General features: G+C 42.1%; 1 protein-coding gene and 1 pseudogene across 2 annotated transcripts; one reads left to right on the top strand and one right to left on the bottom strand.

The window, feature by feature from the left end:
- The first annotated feature begins 488 nt into the window (after positions 1-488).
- eci2 (enoyl-CoA delta isomerase 2) lies at positions 489-16,228 on the top strand. Of its 2 annotated transcripts, none has more exons than XM_085763185.1 (11): positions 489-718; positions 2,328-2,389; positions 8,648-8,751; positions 9,245-9,343; positions 10,977-11,168; positions 11,967-12,036; positions 12,661-12,760; positions 12,991-13,111; positions 13,269-13,358; positions 14,755-14,898; positions 15,819-16,227. In XM_085763185.1, the coding sequence occupies exons 1-11, from the start codon at positions 663-665 to the stop codon at positions 15,972-15,974; spliced, it is 1,194 nt and encodes a 397-aa protein (XP_085619311.1). In that variant the 5' UTR covers positions 489-662; the 3' UTR covers positions 15,975-16,227. The 2 variants fall into 2 exon arrangements, with proteins under 2 accessions (XP_085619311.1, XP_085619312.1); XM_085763186.1 differs by having other exon boundaries at positions 528-718; positions 2,293-2,389; positions 15,819-16,228.
- Positions 5,691-7,587, bottom strand: LOC146966972 (uncharacterized; annotated as a pseudogene).
- Positions 16,229-20,858: the final 4,630 nt, after the last annotated feature.

The raw sequence follows: 20,858 nt of genomic DNA, 5'->3' as shown, positions 1-20,858 counted from the left end.
ATCCACTTTGTTCAAGACCTGTCTCTGTCTCTACGACACACTCTCGCGAGATTTGGCACAGATCTCCTAGGCAACGTCAAACAAACGGCCGCGAAATCCCGTGAAAATGATTTAAATTATTTTTGGCATGCTAAATATTACTGTTAGTAGTGTAAATATTTAATGTTATCATAAGAAAATATAAATATCTCACTTTCATCTACCTAAAAATTGTATAAATCCACACACACGTTCACAGACGAGGTGGGGTGACGGTTGGCCACGCCCATTTAGAGAGACAGGAAGTGTATACCATTTCATATCATTGGAGCAGCCGCTCATGGAGTATCTTTCCATTTATTGAATATCTTTGGCAGCACCGACTCGCCGAATTGCTAAGGAGCGCTTCGTGCTGATTGGCTGGGCGCACGCACGGAGGCGGGCCTTCCTTATCAGAGTTCGTTCCAATTGGTTTAGAAGGAACGCACCGCTGACACGGGACTCTGTACGTTGACCAATAGGAGAGCGGAAGACGGCAGAGTGGGCGGGAGCAGCGGTATAAACAGCAGCTCTCTGTTAGCTCAGAGTAAAGCTAGTTAACCCTTCCCTGGCCCAGTCCGTCCTCTCTCCGGACCTCCTGCTCTTCAGTCCCCTGCACTTTGGACCTCTTGTCCTGGGTTTAAATGGCCGGCGTCGCCCTGCAGCGTTCCGCTCCTTGGCTTTGTGTCAAGTTAAGAAGGTGAGACAACAAAACTCCTCATGTCCGATAATATTCACGTTTCTGTCTCGGTGCTAACTTAACTTAGATTATAGGTGGTGTTGGCGTTGACTTTGACGTTGTGGAGCTTTTAAACTCGGTTACAACATCTACAGGCCAACTGTTGGTTAGTTTAGCTCTGTTAGCAGCTACACAGAGTCTGTAGAGTCTGTCAGAGGGTTAGTCTGTAAACTTCTGCTGTTCTCAGTCAGTTACACCTGACCTGCTGCGAAACCAGTGTCAGTAAGACAAGCTAACAAGGCTGCCTCAGGCTGTCCGAGTATGAATGGGAAATAACATCTACACTATATGATGAGGGTGATAGTTGCATAATTCAGTCCTTCCTTCAGTTTGTATTGGACTGAGACACTGCTCCGATATGTCCTCATCGAAGAAAGGTCTCTGTCTGTTAAACAACAGCAGCTAAAGTAGGCTAAGGTTAGCTGTGACCTTTGCTCCATATTCCCAGAGGTGGAGACACTGACATTACCTGACTGGACTGACTCAGAGGAACCAGAAACTAGAGCAAATAATAAAAACAAATGAAAAAAAGGGAATGTTAAGGCACTCATCTTGAGCTAGGATAGTGATACAGTATTATTACCAGTATTCAGTAATACTTGCATATGTCTATGTGAATGTATACGGTGCAAAAGTTTGGGCACCCTTGGTCTGTTAATGTGAACAGTGAAGCAAGAGGAAGATGAAAAAAAGTTATACATGACATATTATTACATTTTGAACATTTTGATCAAATGTTTCTATATTTTCATATTTTACATTTACTGACCGAAAAGGAAAAGGGTCCACAGCAAAGGTTTGGCCATAGTAAATATCTTGTATTATAAGTTCAAGTCGCCTGCCCATTCTTTTGCAGGCTGCTGCTTTGTTCCCCTTTTTTACTCTAAAACTGTAGACAACTAAAATAATACACTGATATTGATTTAAAATATTGAAAAAGACTGTTTCATGTGTAACTTTATGCCTTTTGGAGATCGTTATCTGCCACTGGCTTAAAGGGATAGTAGCATTTCTTTAAAGTGGGGTTGTATGATCTACAAATAGTCCCTATAAGTACTTTAATTGCAGTAGAAGACTCTCTGCACTCCACAGCATACATACATTGTTGTGAATGGACCCAAAGAAACGGCCTAAAAGAGGTTTTACCTGAAAAAAAAATACACAGTTCCATTGTTCGCTATAATATAATTTTTTCCAGCCCTTCAAAGTGCAGGAAAACGCAGTTTTTATTTGGACCTAACCAATGTATGTTGTAAATCTCTGGGCAGGGCTATGGGCTGGCGTTGCTAACGGGAGGAGTGCAGAGTCTTCTACTTCAATTAAAGTACTAAGGGGCTATTTGTAGATCATACAACCCCACTTTAAAAACATGCTACTATCCCTTTAACTGCTCACATTAACAGAAATTTTGCCCAGGGGTGTTTAAACCTTTGCATGCCACAACAGTGCAGCAGTTCTAAGGGGATGATAATGTCTAGTGATTTAGTTTGTAGTTGGCTTCATGTATGGGAGGGTTGAGCTCAGTCTCTCTGTAGGTCACTGCACTGAATGTTTCCTTGTGGGTCACCAGCTTGGTCAGATTCTCCAGGATTCCCAGTCTGAAGTTCCACACCACAGCCTCTCCTATGATGGGTGAGTAAACAAACACAGATCCATGCAGATGCAAAATAAATGTTTTAGCAGAGACCGGGGCATCCTGTCACACTGGTCACATCTCCAACACCAGAGGGAGTCATTAAGAAAATCCAACAGCTGCATGTGTCACTCACTGATCCAAAACTGTTTAGCTCTTAACATGTGATTTTTCATCCCACCTGAAAACAATTCACCTATTTTTCACCTATTTTTCAACCCTAAATTAATAATAATAAAAAAGATCCCAAACTGTATGGATGTAATGAATGTTTCATAAGCTGATATAAGTTTTGCATAGAAAAAAAAATAAGAGTGTAGGTGTGTCTTCATGGCATGGCAAGGCAAGGCAAGGCAAGGCAAGGCAAGGCAAGGCAAGGCAAGGCAAGGCAAGGCAAGGCAAGGCAAGGCAAGGCAAGGCAAGGCAAGGCAACTCAATGTGCTTTAGCTACATAAAGACAAAACATTAAAAAAAAAGAAGCATAAGATAGAATAAAAACAAACAAAACACTAAAAACAGAGTTAAAAGCAAGAGCAAATAAAAGTAAACAAAAAGAAAATAGATAAAGTTTTAAGTTCTCAGCTATAAGCACGTGAAAAGAGAAATGTTTTTAACCTGGATTTGAAAGTGCTCACAGTTGGGGTTGATTTCAGTTCTGCTGGTAGTTTGTTCCACTTGTGTGCAGCATAACAGCTAAATGCTGCTTCACCATGTCTGGTTTGAACTCTGAGCTCCACTATTTGACCTGAGTCAGTAGATCTCAGAGCTCTACTGGGTTTATACTCTACTAACATGTCATTCATGTATTCTGGACCTAAACCATTCTGTGATTTGTAAACCAGTAGCAGAACTTTAAAATCTATTCTGTAGCTGACTGGGAGCCAGTGTAAGGTCTTAAGAACCGGGGTGATGTGATCTGATCTCTTTGTTCTGGTTAAAACTCGAGCTGCAGCGTTCTGAATGAGCTGCAGCTGTTTGATGCTTTTTTGGGGGAGACCAGTCAGAAGACCGTTACAGTAATCTAGTCTACTGGAGATAAAAGCATGAATCAGCTTCTCCTGATCAGTTTGGGACATAAAACCCTTAATTCTGGATCTTAAGTTGATAAAAGGCTGATTTGGTGACTGATTTGATATGGCTGTTGAAGGTCAGATCTGAGTCTATCAGCACGCCAAGGTTTCGGACTTGGTCTTTAGTTTCTAAAGACAGTGACTCAAGGTGTTTACTGACAGCAACCCTCTTCTCTTTATTTCCAAAAACAATGACCTCAGTTTTTTCTTGATTTAACTGAAGGAAATTTTGGTTCATCCAATGTTTGACTTGCTCTAAACAGTGACATAATGACTCTATTGGACTGCAGTCATCTGGAGACAGTGCAATATATATCTATGTGTCATCTGCATAACTATGATAGTTGACATTAGAGTTCTGTAGAATTTGACCCAAAGGCAGCATACAGGTTAAACAGAAGGGGTCCAAGGACTGACCCCTGAGGAACTCCACATGTCATAGCCACTCGATCGGATTGATCACTACCAATGGTCACAAAATAACTCCGTTCCTCTAAGTAGGACCTGAACCATTTTCGGACTGTCCCGCTGAGTCCTGCCCAGGTTTCCAACCTGTCCAGCAGTATACTGTGATCCACAGTGTCAAACGCAGCACTGAGATCCAACAGGACCAGAACTGACACCTTGCCTGAGTCAGTGTTCAGCCTTATGTCATTTAACACTCTAATAAGAGCTGTTTCTGTACTGTGGTGAGGTTGGAAGCCTGATTGAAATTTGTCAAAGAGTCCACTGGAGTTCAAGAAGTTGCTGAGTTGATTAAAAACCACTTTCTCAACGATCTTGGCTATAAAGGGAAGATTTGAGATGGGTCTGTAATTGGTTAAAATGGTAGTATCCAATGTTCTCTTTTTTAAGAGTGGCTTGATGGCAGCTACTTTCAGGGGTTTAGGAAATGTGCCTGATTGAAGTGAGCAATTTATTATTTGCTGCAGATCTGTTTGGACAGAGCTTATAATAGTTTTAAAAAAGTCAGATGGTATTGTGTCAAGACAACATGTCGATGTTTTAAGATGCTGAACTGTTTCTTCTAAGGTTTTTTGGTCAACTGTATTAAACTCTGACATTACAGTTGATTTATTCCTAGGTGATTTTAGGGATTGCATCATTGTATTATTTTGCTGATTTGTGTTGATATTTAGCCTTATAGATTTGATTTTTTCATTGAAAAAGTAAGCAATTCATTGCATTTTTCTGTGGAAAAGAGTTCTGAAGCTATCTCTTTTGGGGGGGTTGTAAGCTTATCAACCATAGCAAACAGAGCACGAGTGTTGTTGATGTTCTTATTAATCATTTCATTAAAGTGTTGCTGTCTAGCCTTGAATAACCCATGGTTAAAAAGACTTTGTTTGTAGAGGTCATTGTGGATTTGAAGTTTAGTTTTTTTCCATTTACGCTCAGCTTTCCTGCATTCTCTTTTCAGAGCCTTTACCATCAAAGTGTTCCTCCATGGTGTTCTCTGTCTGGTCAAGGTCATCTTAGTTTTAAAAGGTGCAATGGTATCAATGACATTTGAGATTTTGCAGTTGAAATTATCCAGGAGTTCATCAACTGTCTCTGCACTCACAGTTGGTGACATGACTATAGCCTCCATAAACTTAACACTGGTATTCTCATTTATGAACCTTTTCCTAACAGATACAGAGGGTAACTGCATGTTCAGAGTTATCTGTAAGTCAAAGAACACACAGAAATGATCAGAAAGAGCCAAGTCCTTGATATCAACAGAAGTAATGTCAACACCTCTACAGATAACCAGATCCAGAGTGTGACCTCGGGTGTGTGTGGGCCCTTTCACATGTTGGGAGAGCAAAGTTCTTTGGCATTTGTGTCCATGTTATTGTCTATGTGAATGTTAAAATCCCCTGTTATGATAAAAAAGTTGTGGTCAGTGCAGATAACTGACAGCAGTTCGGTAAACTCATCAAAGAATTTTCCTGGGTATCTTGGTGGTCTGTAAATAATTAGGAAGAGAACTTTTGGATCCCCCTTTACTAAAAAACAGAGATATTCAAAAGAGCTAAAATCACCAAATATAGTTTGCTTGCACTGAAATACGGATTTGAAAATGGCAGCAACTCCCCCGCCTTTCTTACCACTTCGACACTTATTCATAAAACTGAAATTTGTTGGTGCAGCCTCATTGAGAATGGTAGCACAGCTACATTCAGTCAGCCATGTTTCAATAAGAAGTAAGAAATCTAGATTATAGTTCATAATGATGTCTTTTACTAACAAGGATTTGTTGGCTAGTGATCTGATATTAAGTAGAGCTAACCTTGTGGAGATAACAGGAGACACTGGTGAGTTTCGAGGTTGACAAGCTATACTCACTAGATTGGTAGATTTAATTGAACCCTTTTTATTTCTCACCAGTTTGATCACTTTTCTGTTACCCGTCACCACAGGGATTGAGAAAGCTGCCTGAACTCCATAGGGCCCTGACTTTTCCTGGGAAAGAACATTCTTGATATCAGTATTGCAGCCTGGACCCGGCACATATCATTCAGACTCAATGATATGATGATTCAGAGGAGGTGGGGGGGCTCGGTTGCTTTTGGTCGAGGGTTGTTTCTGACGCGGTGGAATGGGAGGGGGTGGACGATGTGGGGGGTTAATGGGGGAAAATATGAGACCCTGGCGTGGTGTTAGTTGGATTCCAGTAGTGATGAAGCTCTTCATCCTGTCAGGGAAATCCAGAAATGGGGAGTCGGGACTAGATGAAGAGAGTTGGTGGCTGGATGTGGTCCAGGGGGCTGAATGTTGGGAGTCTCCTGTTGGGGCCGGGGGAGACTCCCCTTTTGGGGCTTTTGGGGCTAAGGGAGACTCCTCATGTTGTGTTGATGGGGCTGGTGGATAATCCACTTGTTGGGGTGCAGATGATGACGCTGTTGGGGCTGGTGTATAATCCACTTGCTGGGGTGCAGATGATGACGTTGCAGGTTCTTTCTGAGTCTGCTGTCCTCCGTTGTCAATCCTTAACTCAGCGCCCTCACCAGAGCGCCGTCTTATCTGTTGCTTTGGATTGTCTTGTGTCTTGTCCTTGACAGGAACTGCTGGTGCCTGACGCAAAAAGTAAAAGATGTTGGCACTTAGCAGCTGTACTCCTGACTTGTTAAGGCTAAATCCATCTGCCTTAAAGAGGTGCCTGCGTTCCCAAAAGATGTTGAAGTTGTTAATAAAGTTCAGTGATTGAGCAGTACATCTTTAAGCCATCTGTTCAGCATCATCAGCCTGCTGGATCTCTCATCTCCTCGTCGAACTGTTGGCAGAGGTCCACTGAAAAACACCTCAGTATTTAAACACTGAACTTTGTTTATCAGTTCCATGAAGTCTCGTTTTAATAGCTCTGATTGTTGCTTCACAACATCAAGGGCTCCTGTGTGTATGATGAGCGATTTCAATGTTGGATGCTCAGCAACAATCTTCAGGATCTTTTTTGAGACATCAGACACCATGTCATTGGGAAAACACAGTACCTTGGTGGTGTTCTTGCTGCAAAAACGTTTTATGTCATTCACAGCTCCGTCACCCACTATCAGAGTTTGAGGCCCAGTGGTTAGCTCTCTCTGTAGCCCTTTAGCATCAGATTTAGCCTCATACCTTTCTCTGGTCCTGGGAGATGAGCCTTCTTTTGGGGAGTCTGGGTCCTGTGAAAGTGGAGCATATCTGTTCACAAGTAGAATCCCTGTGTCTTGGGGCAGTTTGCTCGTAGCCTTGGTCCGTGGTTGTTTTCTCCGTGGTTTTGGGGTTGAGGAGACAGTCCTGTGTGATGGCAGTGCAGGCCACTCGGTGTCGTAATCCATCTCCGGGTGCTGAGTTCTGCCTGATAATCGTCTTCCCATGTTTGAGGGAGGTATTTTGTGGTGCTTTGGCTTTGCACCAAGAGAGTTCCAGGGAGGACTGTTTGATTTACTCCCATTTACACCTGGCTCCGGCCGTGCCTTGGTTGTGCCCGTTAGCCTTGTGTTAGCCTGCTCCCTTTCACTGTTTTGGAATATCGGCAGAGTAGTATCATTTCCATATTGTCCATTTATCTCCACGTTCACTTCGAGCCGATGCATTTTTGTTTCCAGTACTGCTATCTTCTGGAGCAGTTAGTGGTAGTCCTCCGTGGAAAAAGGAGGCATCTTGCTGCTAATTAGCTTCTGTTAGCTGAGCTCCTCAATCCCGGTCACAACAGTGCCGGGTTGTGCTGCTGATAAGCCACACTCGCAGGGTAAAACAGTTTGAAAAACAGTCGTAGCCTCCGTAACTATCATAAATTAGGCTCCCAGTGATATGTAGGTATCCAGGAAAAAATACAAATAAATTTCAAAAGGAAAAGATTGCAATGGAAAAAAAAGAGAGAGTGAAGCGGAGAGCAAAGGAGTGAAGCGTCTGCTCTCAAGCAAAGCAGGAAGTTAGACCAAAATACATACCAAATACATCACTCTTGGGCAAGTTTTCTCAGTAGTTTTGATTTCATCCAAAAGCATAAAAAGTTTATCTTCGTAGTTTTTTTTTTTCTTTCTTTTTGGCGCATTTTGTATAACAGGTGGACAGTATATCTAGGGGTGTAATCGTAAGTCTTTTTCTTTCAGTTGGACTTGGATTAAGATAAACCAAAAAGGCTGAAATGTCAATACTGATGGTCAGCATTTAATTACAAAACAAACTACATATTCATCAATTCAAATTATATTTGAGAGAAATTGTCCAATAGAAAGAAGCAGTTAAAATAGTTTATGGAGATTATATAAAGGAGAGACAGAAAAAGAAGATGATGTAAAACATGACCCAACCTAAGGCTATTTATCTTTGCTAAAACCACCTACCCAATCACGGTGACCTACAGTATATGTGCAGGACCAACAAGAGGAAAGACCTCGGAGCATGGCTGAAGGTCAAATGTTAACTTAACTGTGCCATCATAAAGTTGTGTAAAAACACGCTATTATTCAACACTGTAACTCAGAATGGGGAATATATAACTGTCACCTGCTGGTTGGAGGAGTTGAGTTTAGTGGAACAGCAGATGATGGTTTCTGCTGGCCCTACGAACACACCTAAATTCATACAATAGTCCCAAACCTAAACACAAGCAACCAATCTAATTCATGTGATGTATGATCCAGAGGTTATTGATAATTCCCAGTGATGGAGGTGTTGAGCTGCAGATCATCAGTAGTGATATTAGAATCTCTGCAGGTGCGACTGTGGAGCAGTTTGAACAGGCAAAGTCCAAGATGTCGGCGCTGAAGAACGACCCAGGCAACGACGTCAAGCTACAGATCTACGCTCTCTTCAAACAGGTGGGAGATTCTCCAGATGTTCCAGCTGTTACAGGGAATGTCCTCCAGTGTTGCAACTCACTGTAGTTCACTGTAAAGCTGTTATTTCTTCTACGGAAGTGTCAACAGTGGTTAAAAACATTCACTTCCTGTTGTAAAACCCATATAGGTGGATATTGAGTTTACTCATCCATCCATCTGTCCGTCCACCCATCCATCTATTTTTCCATCTTTCCATCCATCCATCTTTCCATCCATCCATCCATCCATCCATCCATAAAGGATAAAGGAAGTAAATTGCATTCACATGGTTGTTTTCCATGATCCCACCGGGTTTGACTGATCTGAGACCAACTCTGAATCGTACCAATCAACACAGCAAATATCTACATAAATGGATGATGATTATGTGCCCACTAATCTCCGATGATCTACTGTACTCTGCACTGACAACTAAAAGTCAAATAAGATGGTTACTGATGCAGATTACCCCCCCCCCCCGCCATCTCTCCAGGCCACCCAGGGTCCCTGCAACACCCCCAAACCAGGCATGCTGGACTTTGTCAACAAGGTCAAATGGGATGCGTGGAAGTCCCTGGGCTCCATATCACAGGTAATGGTTTGTTGCTGTTGTCATCAGTGTGAGATGTTTAGCAGAACCTGGATGAGCTGATAAGAGCTGGAAAAAGAGGTCCACCCTAAAATATTCACAATATTACTCATCATTAGTTACAACTTGGTCCCATCTGGAACCAAGGGAAGGCCCTGAAAGTAATGCTGCAGCTGCATCGTGCTGCTCAGTCACTTCAAAAAACAAAATGATCAATTTAACAACCCAAAAGGTGCTTCTAACAATTTTCTAAATAAACTTAATATTGAAAGGAAACAAAGTATACACACTAATGCCATTCTTCTACCTTTATTTAACCAGGTTTGTCCCATTGAGATCCAAGATCTCTTTTGCAAGAGAGACCTGGCCAAGAATGGCAGCACATAAAGTGACAAACAGTTTCAACACATGATCACATGAAACATAGTTATAAAAAATACAAACATTTCCAAAATTAGTTAGAAATAAAACATTTTCACTCAAATAAAACATTTGAACTCCTGAAGCCTGGATACAATGGGCTTTAACATGGACTTGAATACATTCAGTGATATCAGACTTTGAGAGTTTGAGCTCTGACTGCAAAATTTTCCATGTAGTTACAGCAGAAAATCTAAAAGCTTTCTTCTCCATTTCTGTTCTGACCTTAGGAACAGTAAAATGTAAAAAGTCCTGAGAGCGGAGACTGTAGGCTCTACACTGCAAAAACTCAAAATCTTACCAAGAATATTTGTCTTATTTCTAGTCAAAATGTCATTTCTAGTCAAAACAAATCTCATTATACTTAAAATAAGACTCATCACATTAAAAAGTAGTTTGTTTTTAGACACTTTTTACTTCTTTCAAGCATGTTTTCACTTGAAATAATCTGATAGTGGGGCAAGTTTTTCTTTCTTATTACAAGCACAAAAAACTTGCTTTCACTGGCAGATTTTTCTACTTATTTCAAGTGAAAATTTGTTTGAAACAAGTGAAAATGATCTAAAAACAAGTTCATTTTTAGGTGATGAATCTTGTTTTTAAGTGGAAAGAGATTAGTTTTGACCAGAAATGAGACATTTTGACAAGAAATAAAGATTTTTGTGTATTATTCAGGATTAAAAGAGATGATGAATAAGATGGAATCATCTCAAGGATAGGTAAATCAAGACATATCAATGGCCGAGCCATTGAAAGTGCTCAGATAAGGTCTGAGGTCTGTAACTGCATCTGTGCGTCAAGTCTCATTAAATAGGAGAATACAGTCATTGACATAAAGAAATTCATATTTAACTTAATCATTTAATCAAAATATGATGATTATAGCTGAAACGTCCAATTAATCGGGCCGGGCCGGGCTGGGGCTTCACCCCCTAATGACTTTGTGACTTTATTTTCAAAGGATAGCCCCTTCAGATGTACAGTACCATCTCATTTTCGAGGGGTTCATATTAACAACAAAAATACAAAACAAGAGTTCAGTCATCAACAGTACAATATCATAATAGAAACATGATACAATATAGAGACACAGACACTCATTCACACACACACTCACACACCACAGTGCTCCACCGATCCTCACTAGATGGTATCAGTTCAACAACACAACAAAAACATTGTGTAGAAAGCCACTGTATGTGTCGGTGTCCCTCAGGAGGAAGCCAGGCAGCAGTACTGCGATCTGATTGGTTCCCTGCTGGAGGCAGAAGGTGTGAGCTCGGCCGAGGTGGCTGCGTCGCCGGCCGGGAGCGGGGCCACATACAAGACACTGCTGGTCACCACAGAGGAAAACATCACCACCATCAAAATGAACCGTCCAGCCAAGAAGAATGCCATCACAACCGAGGTGTGTGTCTGTACGTCTTTTATTATTTGGAAGTGACAGGAAGTCATGTTAACAAAGGTTCGGAATAGTTTAGAATATACATTTCATTATGTGTCCAACACTGTATCCATCTCTTAAGACTGCACACAGCAGATGTGACAACTTTTCTCACAAATGGTGGATATGTTCTGACTGGATCAACAGGGACGTAACCTGAAACCAGTCTGAGTGACAGGTGGTACAGTACAACAGCAAGGCAGGAATTCTAGACAGTGAAACAGCAGTGAGCAGCTGATCCTAGACCTGTACAGCAGATCTGGGATCAGCCGGATCTATTTATATTTATATTTATCTATATATACACTTGTAGCTAAAAAAAAACCCAACGTGTTCCGGCTTATAGCCTTCATCAGGGTCATCAATAAGCACGTTACAGAAAGCACTGCACTAAAACCACTGTTTGCAAAGATAATAAGGAACAAAAGAACACTATATAAAGTCATAAATTGAGAAATCTTCACTCATGCCACTAGGAAATAAACGTTTTAAATGGAAAATCAAAATGCTTCTTTTCTTTTCCTGGTAAACTCAACATTGCCACCTCTTTGATTTAGTTAGTAGAGTTTTCCACATGGACATTTGATCATGAAAACAACATTTCTTGATTTGCCAGTGATGGAATCCTTCATGCTGATCACTTTGCTGTTTAGTGGTGTTAGGTTTTTATTATATTGGCCATTTCTACAGGTACCTAACACATCCTCACTCCCTGAATGCTGACACTGGCCTCTCTCTCATGTCTCTTTTTTTCTGTCTCAGATGTACAATGAACTTATCACAGCCCTGGAGCAGGCAGCTAAAGATGATTCAGTCCTCACTGTATTTACTGGTAAACACACACACACACAACCTGACACACACAGCCCTTAAGTTGCTGCAGGCAGATTGTGTGTTGTTTGTCCTTTTTTCCCTTGTTGACGAACTGGAGGAAAACAGGTTGGAACTCTGTGGCAAGGCAATTTTATTTGGATAGCCCATTTTTAACATTTTAACAGTTTGTCTCAAAGGGCTTTATATAGCATCATAACAACATCCTCTGCCCTTAGACCCTCACATCCACTGAGGAAAAACTCCATAGAAAACCCTTTTAACAGGGAAAAATTTGGACATGTGGTGTCCAAATTTGTGGTAAATGTGCAGGTCACAACTTGGATTTGTTGGATTGTGGGTTTAGTTTGATGAGGGAAAGGCTAAAGTACCGCGCAGAGCTCACGTCTCTGCCCCGCTGATCTAAAACCAGCTTGCACTGACAATTAAAGGTAATGAACCTACTCGAGTACATTATAAAAGTGTGTTTTATAAAACTATGTAAAATATATTATGACTCACTGTGTGGAAAACTCCTTCAGATAGAGTAGAGATTTGATTCTATCTAAAGGAATATTCCAGTGAATGCAGCTGGTTACATTTTCAAATGTTCTCACACACACACACTGTTGGCTGTTGGCTGCAGGAGCTGGTGACTTCTACTGCAGTGGAAACGACCTGACCAACTTCCAGATGCAGGACGGAGGTGTGGAGGACATGGCCAGACGTGGTGGAGAGCTGCTCAGGTGACCAGCAGCTCATCAGCTCACTCATTCAACATTGTGGAGTATTTAAAACTATTGTTTATAATTCACTCCACCTGAGAAACGATCACAGGTGTCAGTTTATCTTTTTCTCCCCTGCATGAGTTTCCAAGCGGCTAGAAAATCAGGAGAAAGCCAGGACAGAGCTGGACTCTGTTCATTCCCTGTGTGGTGGTAATGTCCCCTCTGTCCCCTCTGTCTCCTCTCCACAGGAAGTACATCAGGGCCTACATCGACTTCCCAAAGCCACTGGTCGCCGTGGTGAATGGACCAGCTGTAGGAGTCTCTGTCACCGTGCTGGGACTCTTCGACCTGGTCTATGCCACAGAGGGGGTAGGGTGAACTCTCAAACTACCATTCAAAGTACAGTCTATGTTGTTTGATGACTAATTAATGTCTCCTAGCCACAGAGAGACATGAACACACACACAGAGGAGATGGTTGCTGTGCTGTAGTTGACTCCACCTCTCTGTCTCTGTCTCTGTCTCAGGCTACCTTCCACACTCCGTTCAGTCAGCTGGGGCAGAGCGCTGAAGGCTGCTCCTCCTACACCTTCCCCAAGATGATGGGAGCTGCCAAGGTACACACACACACACACGCACACACACACGTTTGTACAGCAGTCGTTGTGAGGACACTCATTGACATAATGTATTCCCTAGCGCCTTAAAGGATATTTCCGAGCAAATTCAACTAGGGGCTGTATTTTCCTAACATTTTAGGTCTAAGAGAAGGAATCTGAAGATTTTCAGTTTAATTGCTCCTGTTTTGCGGTAGTTGTGTCTGTCCCCGCATTGCCATGGCGGCGATGAATGGGAGCGGATGGAAGTCCCGCTGCTTAGGCTGTTTACATCCCTCAAAGCCACATTTTTTTTCCACAGACAGCGTCAGATGGCGACTCAAACATGCACCCAGAAGTTTATTTACTTCAAGCAAGCCGACATGTTTGTAAAACTAGATCTAATTCAAAGTCTCACGTGAGACCCAAGTTGACGCTCGGTGTGTTCACGTGCAGTCAGAAGCTCCTGTTTGTGTCATAAACACAGGAATATCAACTCTTGACTTGCTTGAAGTAAATAAACTTATGGGTGCATGTTTGAGTCGCCATCTTCAGCTTTGAGGGATGTAAACAGCCTAAGCAGCAGAACTTCAATCCGCTCCCATTCATTGCTGCCGTGGCAATGCGGGGACAGACACAACTACTGCAAAACAGGAGCAATTCAACTGAAAATCTTCAGATTCCTTCTTTTAGACCTAAAATGTTAGGAAAATACAGCCCTGAGTTGAATTTGCCCGGAATTGCCCTTTAACCATCCAAAACAAATGCCTAACCTTAACCATCACTCTGAACCTAATTTAAACCTAATTATAACCTAAAGTCTTAACCCTCTGAGTAAGTGAGGACCAGCCCAAATGTCCTCACTCTGATGGTTTCAAACTCAAACTGGTCCTCACATGTATAGGTGTGCAAGTACCGGTACACACACGTGCGTGTGTTGTTTGCATCTTCCTTGTTTTCTGTTTCTGCTTCATTGTCTATCTTGTCTCCATGTTATTGTTCTTCTTTTGTTTACTTCTTCTACTTCTTGTTTTTCTACATCTCTGATGTTCCTCCTCTCCTCACTCTGCTTCTTTTTCATCATCTCCTGTCTTCTACGCCTTTGTCCTCTTTTGCTTCTTCATCATTGTCTTCTTCATTAACCGCAGCTGCAGCTTCAGTGGTTTCCTAGACTTGGCAACACTCTGGCCATGTGTGACAGTGAGCAGAGAATGGTCAGAAAGCTGCTGACAGGTTGACAGACAAGGAGGCAAACAAGCTTTACTCTTGGTCTGAATGACAGAAATGTAGATGAACCGTCCCCTGCTGTGAGCTGATGAACGTCTGAATTGAACCTGGAAGTTCTTGAACTGGAGTCATCTCGTCTCATGTTTGTCCTCTGTTTTCTCTGTCTCTCTGTGTCTCTGTCTCTGTCCAGGCCAGTGAGATGCTGTTGTTTAACAAGAAGGTGACGGCGGCTCAGGCCTGTGACCTGGGGCTGGTCACCGAGGTCTTCCCTGACAACAGCTTCCAGTCAGAGGTCTGGACCAGACTGAAGGCCTACGCCAAGCTGCCACCCAATGTAAACACACACACACACACACACACACCTACCTCCTGTAATTGTCTGTAGTACACAGTAACACACCGTGCATCAATGCCCATGATTTCACCCTGTTGCGTGCCATAGAAACAATAACATGACGTGTCAATAGCTACGTTTACATGGACACAAATATTCGGAATAAAGGGCTGATCAGAATAAAAATGCGTCATGTAAACATTGGAAGATTCTGATCTGATTCACCTCAGTCGGAAAGAAATTGTGTTCTGATCATGAGGGATGGTTTATGCCGATCCTTATTCCAAACCGCATCCATGTACACACTTATTCCCATCGTGCCTTTCTGCTCAGCTGCATGTTTTTTGCGTCAATGTCCTGTCACTAGCTGCGTTTCCATTACAGATTTTCGCAAAATAAAAGCAATATTTCTGAAATTTCAAGTTAGAGGTAAATACATGCAAAACCGCTGATGCGCGTTGCCTTCAGGGACAGTTTTTCATCAAGCAGTCTCTGTATTTACCTTGGAAACGTTCCATTTTTATCTCATAGTGTGGTGAATGTTCAGGTCACAACTTGTCCACCAGAGCGTTGTGGAGTTGTTGGATTGTGTATTTGATGAGTTTGATGAGGGAAACCAAGAAATCCCATTAGCCTCCGTAGCGTAGCTCTGAGCAGCTCACGGCTCTGCTCTGCCGTTCTAAAAATAGCTTGCACCGACAATAAAGGTAACAAACCTACTGACTATAGGGATTATGGCAATGGACCGATTTGCCAAAATGTTGAACTATCGCTTTAATCATGTGCCTCCCTAGCAGGGAAAAATCATGGATGGAAAAATCCTTTTCAGTTCAGTTGTGCTTATTGGCAAGACTTTAAATGACAGCATGTAAATCCATAGATGAATTAGAATGTAACGTCCTGCCTCTTGTCTGTGTCAGTCTCTGGCGTTCTCCAAGCAGCTGATCCGCTCGGTGGAGAAGGAGCGTCTCTACGCCGTCAACGACGCCGAGGTGGAGTGTTTGATCGGACGCTGGATGTCAGACGAGTGTTTCAGTGCCATCATGAGCTTCTTCCAAGCCAAGGCCAAGCTCTGAGGGAGGGAGGCAAGATGTGTGTGTGTGTTTGTGTGTGTGTGTGTTTCTGACATGAACAACTGAGGACTAATGATCACTGTCCAATGTTGTAAGGTCAGTCCTCCAGGATCAGGGCTGGACATCCCACAGTGAACTTACCTCCAGGATAACTCTTCACCACAGGTTTTATTACAAGGAGCTTGTTTGTCGTTAATCAACACAAACAAGTGATTTCAGAGGATATGAAGCACATTAAATATCCCAGTCTATTACAATGAACCTAAAAAGCCAGACAAACATCTAAAAGGATGATTGATGATGAAAAAGAAAGATTCTGCTTCTGTCTTCAGGTTCAGTGCCGTAGAAAACCAAACCAGACAGCTGCTGGGTCCCAGTCTGGATCCATGCAGAGACTTGGACCATGAACTAACTGTATAATTTGCAGTGTTAGCAGCTCCATGTTGATGCCTCCTCCACTTTACCTTGGACTGAAAGCTTTCAGCAGCTGCTCATGGTCCCCTGAGGATGAACTCTGACTTTTCCTCTGGCTCCACCATCAGGTCTCATTTGAATTCATCCAGTTCTCTGCTTTCTGACTTCTGAAGATGTAATGACATTCCCATCAGCCTCAGCTGGAGTTCATCTTCACTGCTAATGTTAGCGTGCTAACACATTTATAAATGCACTTATCAGTTTATAGGGCTCAGCAGTAGGCTTGCATGTATAAGCTGTGGGTTTGATTTCATCAAAACAGCCACATCATCGATGAGCTGAATGAACCTGCCTTCACTGTATAGAGATTATTTCAGATACTAATGGTGAACTCGAATCATGATCTAATGTTGTGTTGTATTCCTATGTAACTGGACACATTAATGATTCAGATTGTAGAGCTGCAGTTTTGTTAAAGTGCCTTAAACACTTTGTAAAATCTTTACAGGCAAAGCTGTTATTCTGCTCGTCATTGTCTTCTCTCTTTGGTCAATAAAAGCAGAATTTGTCATTTTTAGAGTGGTGGGTTCTCTTTTCAAATGTTTAGTTTGTATGAAATTCAAAAATGTACACAGATTTCTTCGGCCTATAAAAGAAGTTTGTATTAATCATCTGATACAAGACTTGAACCTGTTTTTCTGTATTTTTATTTCAGTATAACAAAAGCATCAACATTGAATATTCCAAGATTGTATTTCTGCATTAACAATTTATCATCCAAACCCTAATACACTAACACACTAACTCAAATATAATGTTATAATGTCTTTCTTTCTTCTGATTAAGAATTAAAACACATTAATATAAATTACTTTTTAAAATTCACATTTTAACCATTTTCCCCAGCCAAAAACGTTTGCTTTTAGAGATTCTCCATCAGTTTGATTGACTTCTATGGTCAGATATTGTCTGTGCTGTGGTGTTTCAGTGTTGAGTGACTTCCTTGTGATTTGATTTTTGTTTCTATTCAAGTGGAGCTGTTGTGGATTGTGCAGCTTATTGCAGTAATCACAATTGTGTGTTGTTTCTGTAGCTGGCTGCAGCCCGCAGGTGGCAGTAGTAGATTGTGTTACTAATGGGTCATCAAGAAGACACAGAGTTTTTGTTCTAGTTCAGCTGTGGAACATGTGGGATGTTGCCTGCTCTCCACTTCTTAAGATAAAATCAGTATTCTGGATATGACTGCAAGGAGATACAACAGTTATTTTAGCAAAGTCACAGTTTATATACTTGAGTCTTGTCAGTTTGTTTCTCATTTCAATTGTAAATTCCTTCATCATATTCAGGTCTGTTTTCAGTTGATCTTGCAGGACTTGAATGTGTTTGCCTAAAACTGGTTTGAAATGAAGCTTTAGTGTTGGTAGCTTCGGGTTCTCATTAAAGGGATAGTTCACCCAAAATTCAAATTTCACTCATTTTCTACTCACCCCCATGTCGACTAAGGGTTGGGAGAAGTTTCAGAGTCCTCCGTGCCTTCTCGGAGTTACAGCGGGTTCGGTAGCGAACGGGGCTCACTTTTCTTCGTCCAAAAAGACACACCAAAAAACATCCAAATACCTCCACACAGCTCATCTGTAATGTCCCTCTTGTATTGAAGCCCCGACATGAGAAATTGTTACGAAAAAAATAAATAAGTTTAAATTTTAAGCTTGTTTGTAGCAGGCAGAGCCGTGAACTGGGGAACTGGGATGAAGAAAAGTGAGCCCCGTTCGCCACCGTCATATGGCAATGCAGTGCTGCGCGGAGCCCCCCGTAACTCCAAAAAGGCACGGATGACTCTGAAACTTCTCCTAACCCTTAGTCGACATGGGGGTGAGTGAAATTTAAAATTTTGGGTGAACTATCCCTTTAACCTTCTGGTTTATTGCATGACCAGGTTTGTTTTGATGGTAGCTGAGCTGAGCTTCCTGTGGTTAGGAAAGTGAATACAATCGCAATATTTTATAAAATGAGGAAGAGGAATTTGAGGTATGAATAGTTATGAAAAGACTCCAACAAACACACAAAGAAACTAAAATACTATTGTAAATAAACCAGATTACACAAGTGATGTTTAGTGTACAGAACATATGATATAATAATGTGTACAATCCATTAATAAAGCAGCCAACAGTCATGAAGCAGGATGTGGAGTGGAGCCTGTGGAGGTGACTGAATGTGCTCATCCACCAGGTGGCAGCACTCACCTTCCCTATGATAGACTGGAACAGCTGCCCCCACTCATCCGTCCCATTTACAGCACTGCTCTGTATTAATGGAGCAGTCTGGCATTATGAAGGAAAGTGATTTACTGAGAGTCAGGACATGCACAGAGGCTGATAGTTTAAACCTTCACTCCGTCCGTTTTGTCTCTGTAATTCATTTTGTCTTTTAAACTGTCCTTACGCTTCATCTGTGAACTTCACAGATGAAGAGTAAAGGTAAAGGAATGTGTGTTTAGATGCATTTGATTGGCCACTGTGGCATTTTAATCACCTCATACAATATAAAACTTCCAGTCGGCCTACTTTAAGACTTCATTCTGTCCAGATTGTTTCACTCAGTCCATCTGACCTCGCTCTGCTCTGCTCTGAAGCCTGTGCAGGAAGCAGGATGCTCCGTCTCTGTGAGTTGTGGCCCCCGCAGGTCGCCGTACTTAAATTCCATTGTTGTCAAATTTAACAATGCTGTCCTAAACTTCTACCCCAGCGGGGTCTGCGGAGGCCTTTTAGCTCTTATTTATTTATGAGAGACGTCACCAAGCTTTTCTTTTTCCTCTTTGGTCTGAATTGTGTTGGGGTCTGCAGCCGCCCCCAGAGGACTGGACATAAACCCCGGACGAATAAATTTCCTCTCAGCTCCCCGCCTGGAGCTGGACTGGAAGTGGAAATAATATAGAAACCAGTGACTGTCTGTGTCGCTGCTTTGACAAACAACACTGAGCTTCTCCTCCAACTGTGTGTCTGCAGGAAGAAAACAAAGGTTTCACCGACCATTCCCAGAGCAGATCCATCTGTGAGGCCTCAGTTAAGAATCAGGGAACAACTTACCCTGTCAAGTCATATTTATATAATGTAATGAAACGATAAATGTCCCGGGGAGTTAGAACTGACTTTGCTGGAAAGTCAGACACAGCGAGATCCCAACGTTAGCCCCTAAGTTACTTTTTTAGCAAACTACCTTAGCCTTAAAGGGACAACGAGGAGTTTTGGAAAAGCGAAGTGTTTTCATACTACATTCACCATGAGCCTCCGCGCACGGTGAAATTCTTGGACCAGCGCAAGATGGACGTCTTGCCAAGAATGTTTTCATTCATCAAGAATGAAAGCCAGAGGTTCGGAGACGATCAGATACCGTCGTAGTTCCGACCATAAACGGCGATTCGGCGGCGTTATTATCATGACCCGCCGGGCAGCGTCCACGAAACCGAAAGTAAGGAAACGCTGGTCGGCTCGCCCAGCATTTCTACCATTAATTAAAATAACAAAATAACAAGAGACAAAACGATATATTTATCGAAAATGGAGCCATTAACAAGTGTAGGTAACGTAGATTCATCCACATTAAGGTGAGACTTTTTTATAACCAAATACAAACTCCTCGTTGTCCCTTTAACTTTGAATTTTACTATAAGCTTGTTTATAACAATAAGCTTTTGAGGTTTGGCCATTAAAGGACAATTCCAGGCGAATTCAACTCAGGGGGTGTATTTTCCTAACATTTTAGGTCTAAAAGAAGGAATCTGAAGATTTTCAGTTTAATTGCTCCTGTTTTGCGGTAGTTGTGTCTGTCCCCGCATCGCCACGGCAACAATGAATGGGAGTGGATGCAAGTTCCGCTGCTTAGGCTGTTTACAGCCCTCAAAGCCGCAATTTTTTTCCACAGACAGCATCAGATGGCTACTCAAACATGCACCCAGAAGTTTATTTACTTCAAGCAAGCCGACATGTTTGTAAAACTAGATCTAATTCAAAGTCTCCTGGAAGTCTCGCGCGAGACCCAGTTGCCGTGCTCGGTGTGTTCACATGCAGTGGGAAAAGCTACCGTTTGTGTCATAAACACAGGAATATCAACTCTTGACTTGCTTCAAGTAAAAAAAAACTTCTCGGCGCATGTTTGAGTAGCCACCTGACGCTGTCTGTAGCAAGTAAAGAGTTGATATTCCTGTGTTTATGACACAAGCGGTAGCTCCCACTGCACCTGAATACACCAGCACTGCAACTTCGGACTTGCGCGAGACTCTGGGAGACTTTGAATTAGATCTAGTTTTACAAACATGTCGGCTTGCTTGAAGTAAATAAACTTCTCGGTGCATGTTTGAGTAGCCATCTGACGCTGTCTGTGGAAAAAAATTGCGGCTTTGAGGGATGGAAACAGCCTAAGCAGCAGAACTTCCATCCACTCCCATTCATTGCTGCCGTGGCGATGTGGGGA

Source organism: Trachurus japonicus, chromosome 20 (assembly GCF_045865225.1).
Source record: "Trachurus japonicus isolate A0001 chromosome 20, Traja_1.0".
Taxonomy (NCBI): domain Eukaryota; kingdom Metazoa; phylum Chordata; class Actinopteri; order Carangiformes; family Carangidae; genus Trachurus; species Trachurus japonicus.
Note: the sequence above shows the minus strand (reverse complement) of the source record. Positions and strands in the feature narration are given on the sequence as shown.

Bases quoted from the DNA above. Each gene is read 5' to 3' on its own strand.
- eci2 (XM_085763185.1), top strand. From the start codon at position 663: ATGGCCGGCGTCGCCCTGCAGCGTTCCGCTCCTTGGCTTTGTGTCAAG. The intron at 8,752-9,244 runs GTGGGAGATTCT...CCATCTCTCCAG, and splicing joins TCTACGCTCTCTTCAAACAG to GCCACCCAGGGTCCCTGCAA. The intron at 13,112-13,268 runs GTAGGGTGAACT...TCTCTGTCTCAG, and splicing joins TGGTCTATGCCACAGAGGGG to GCTACCTTCCACACTCCGTT.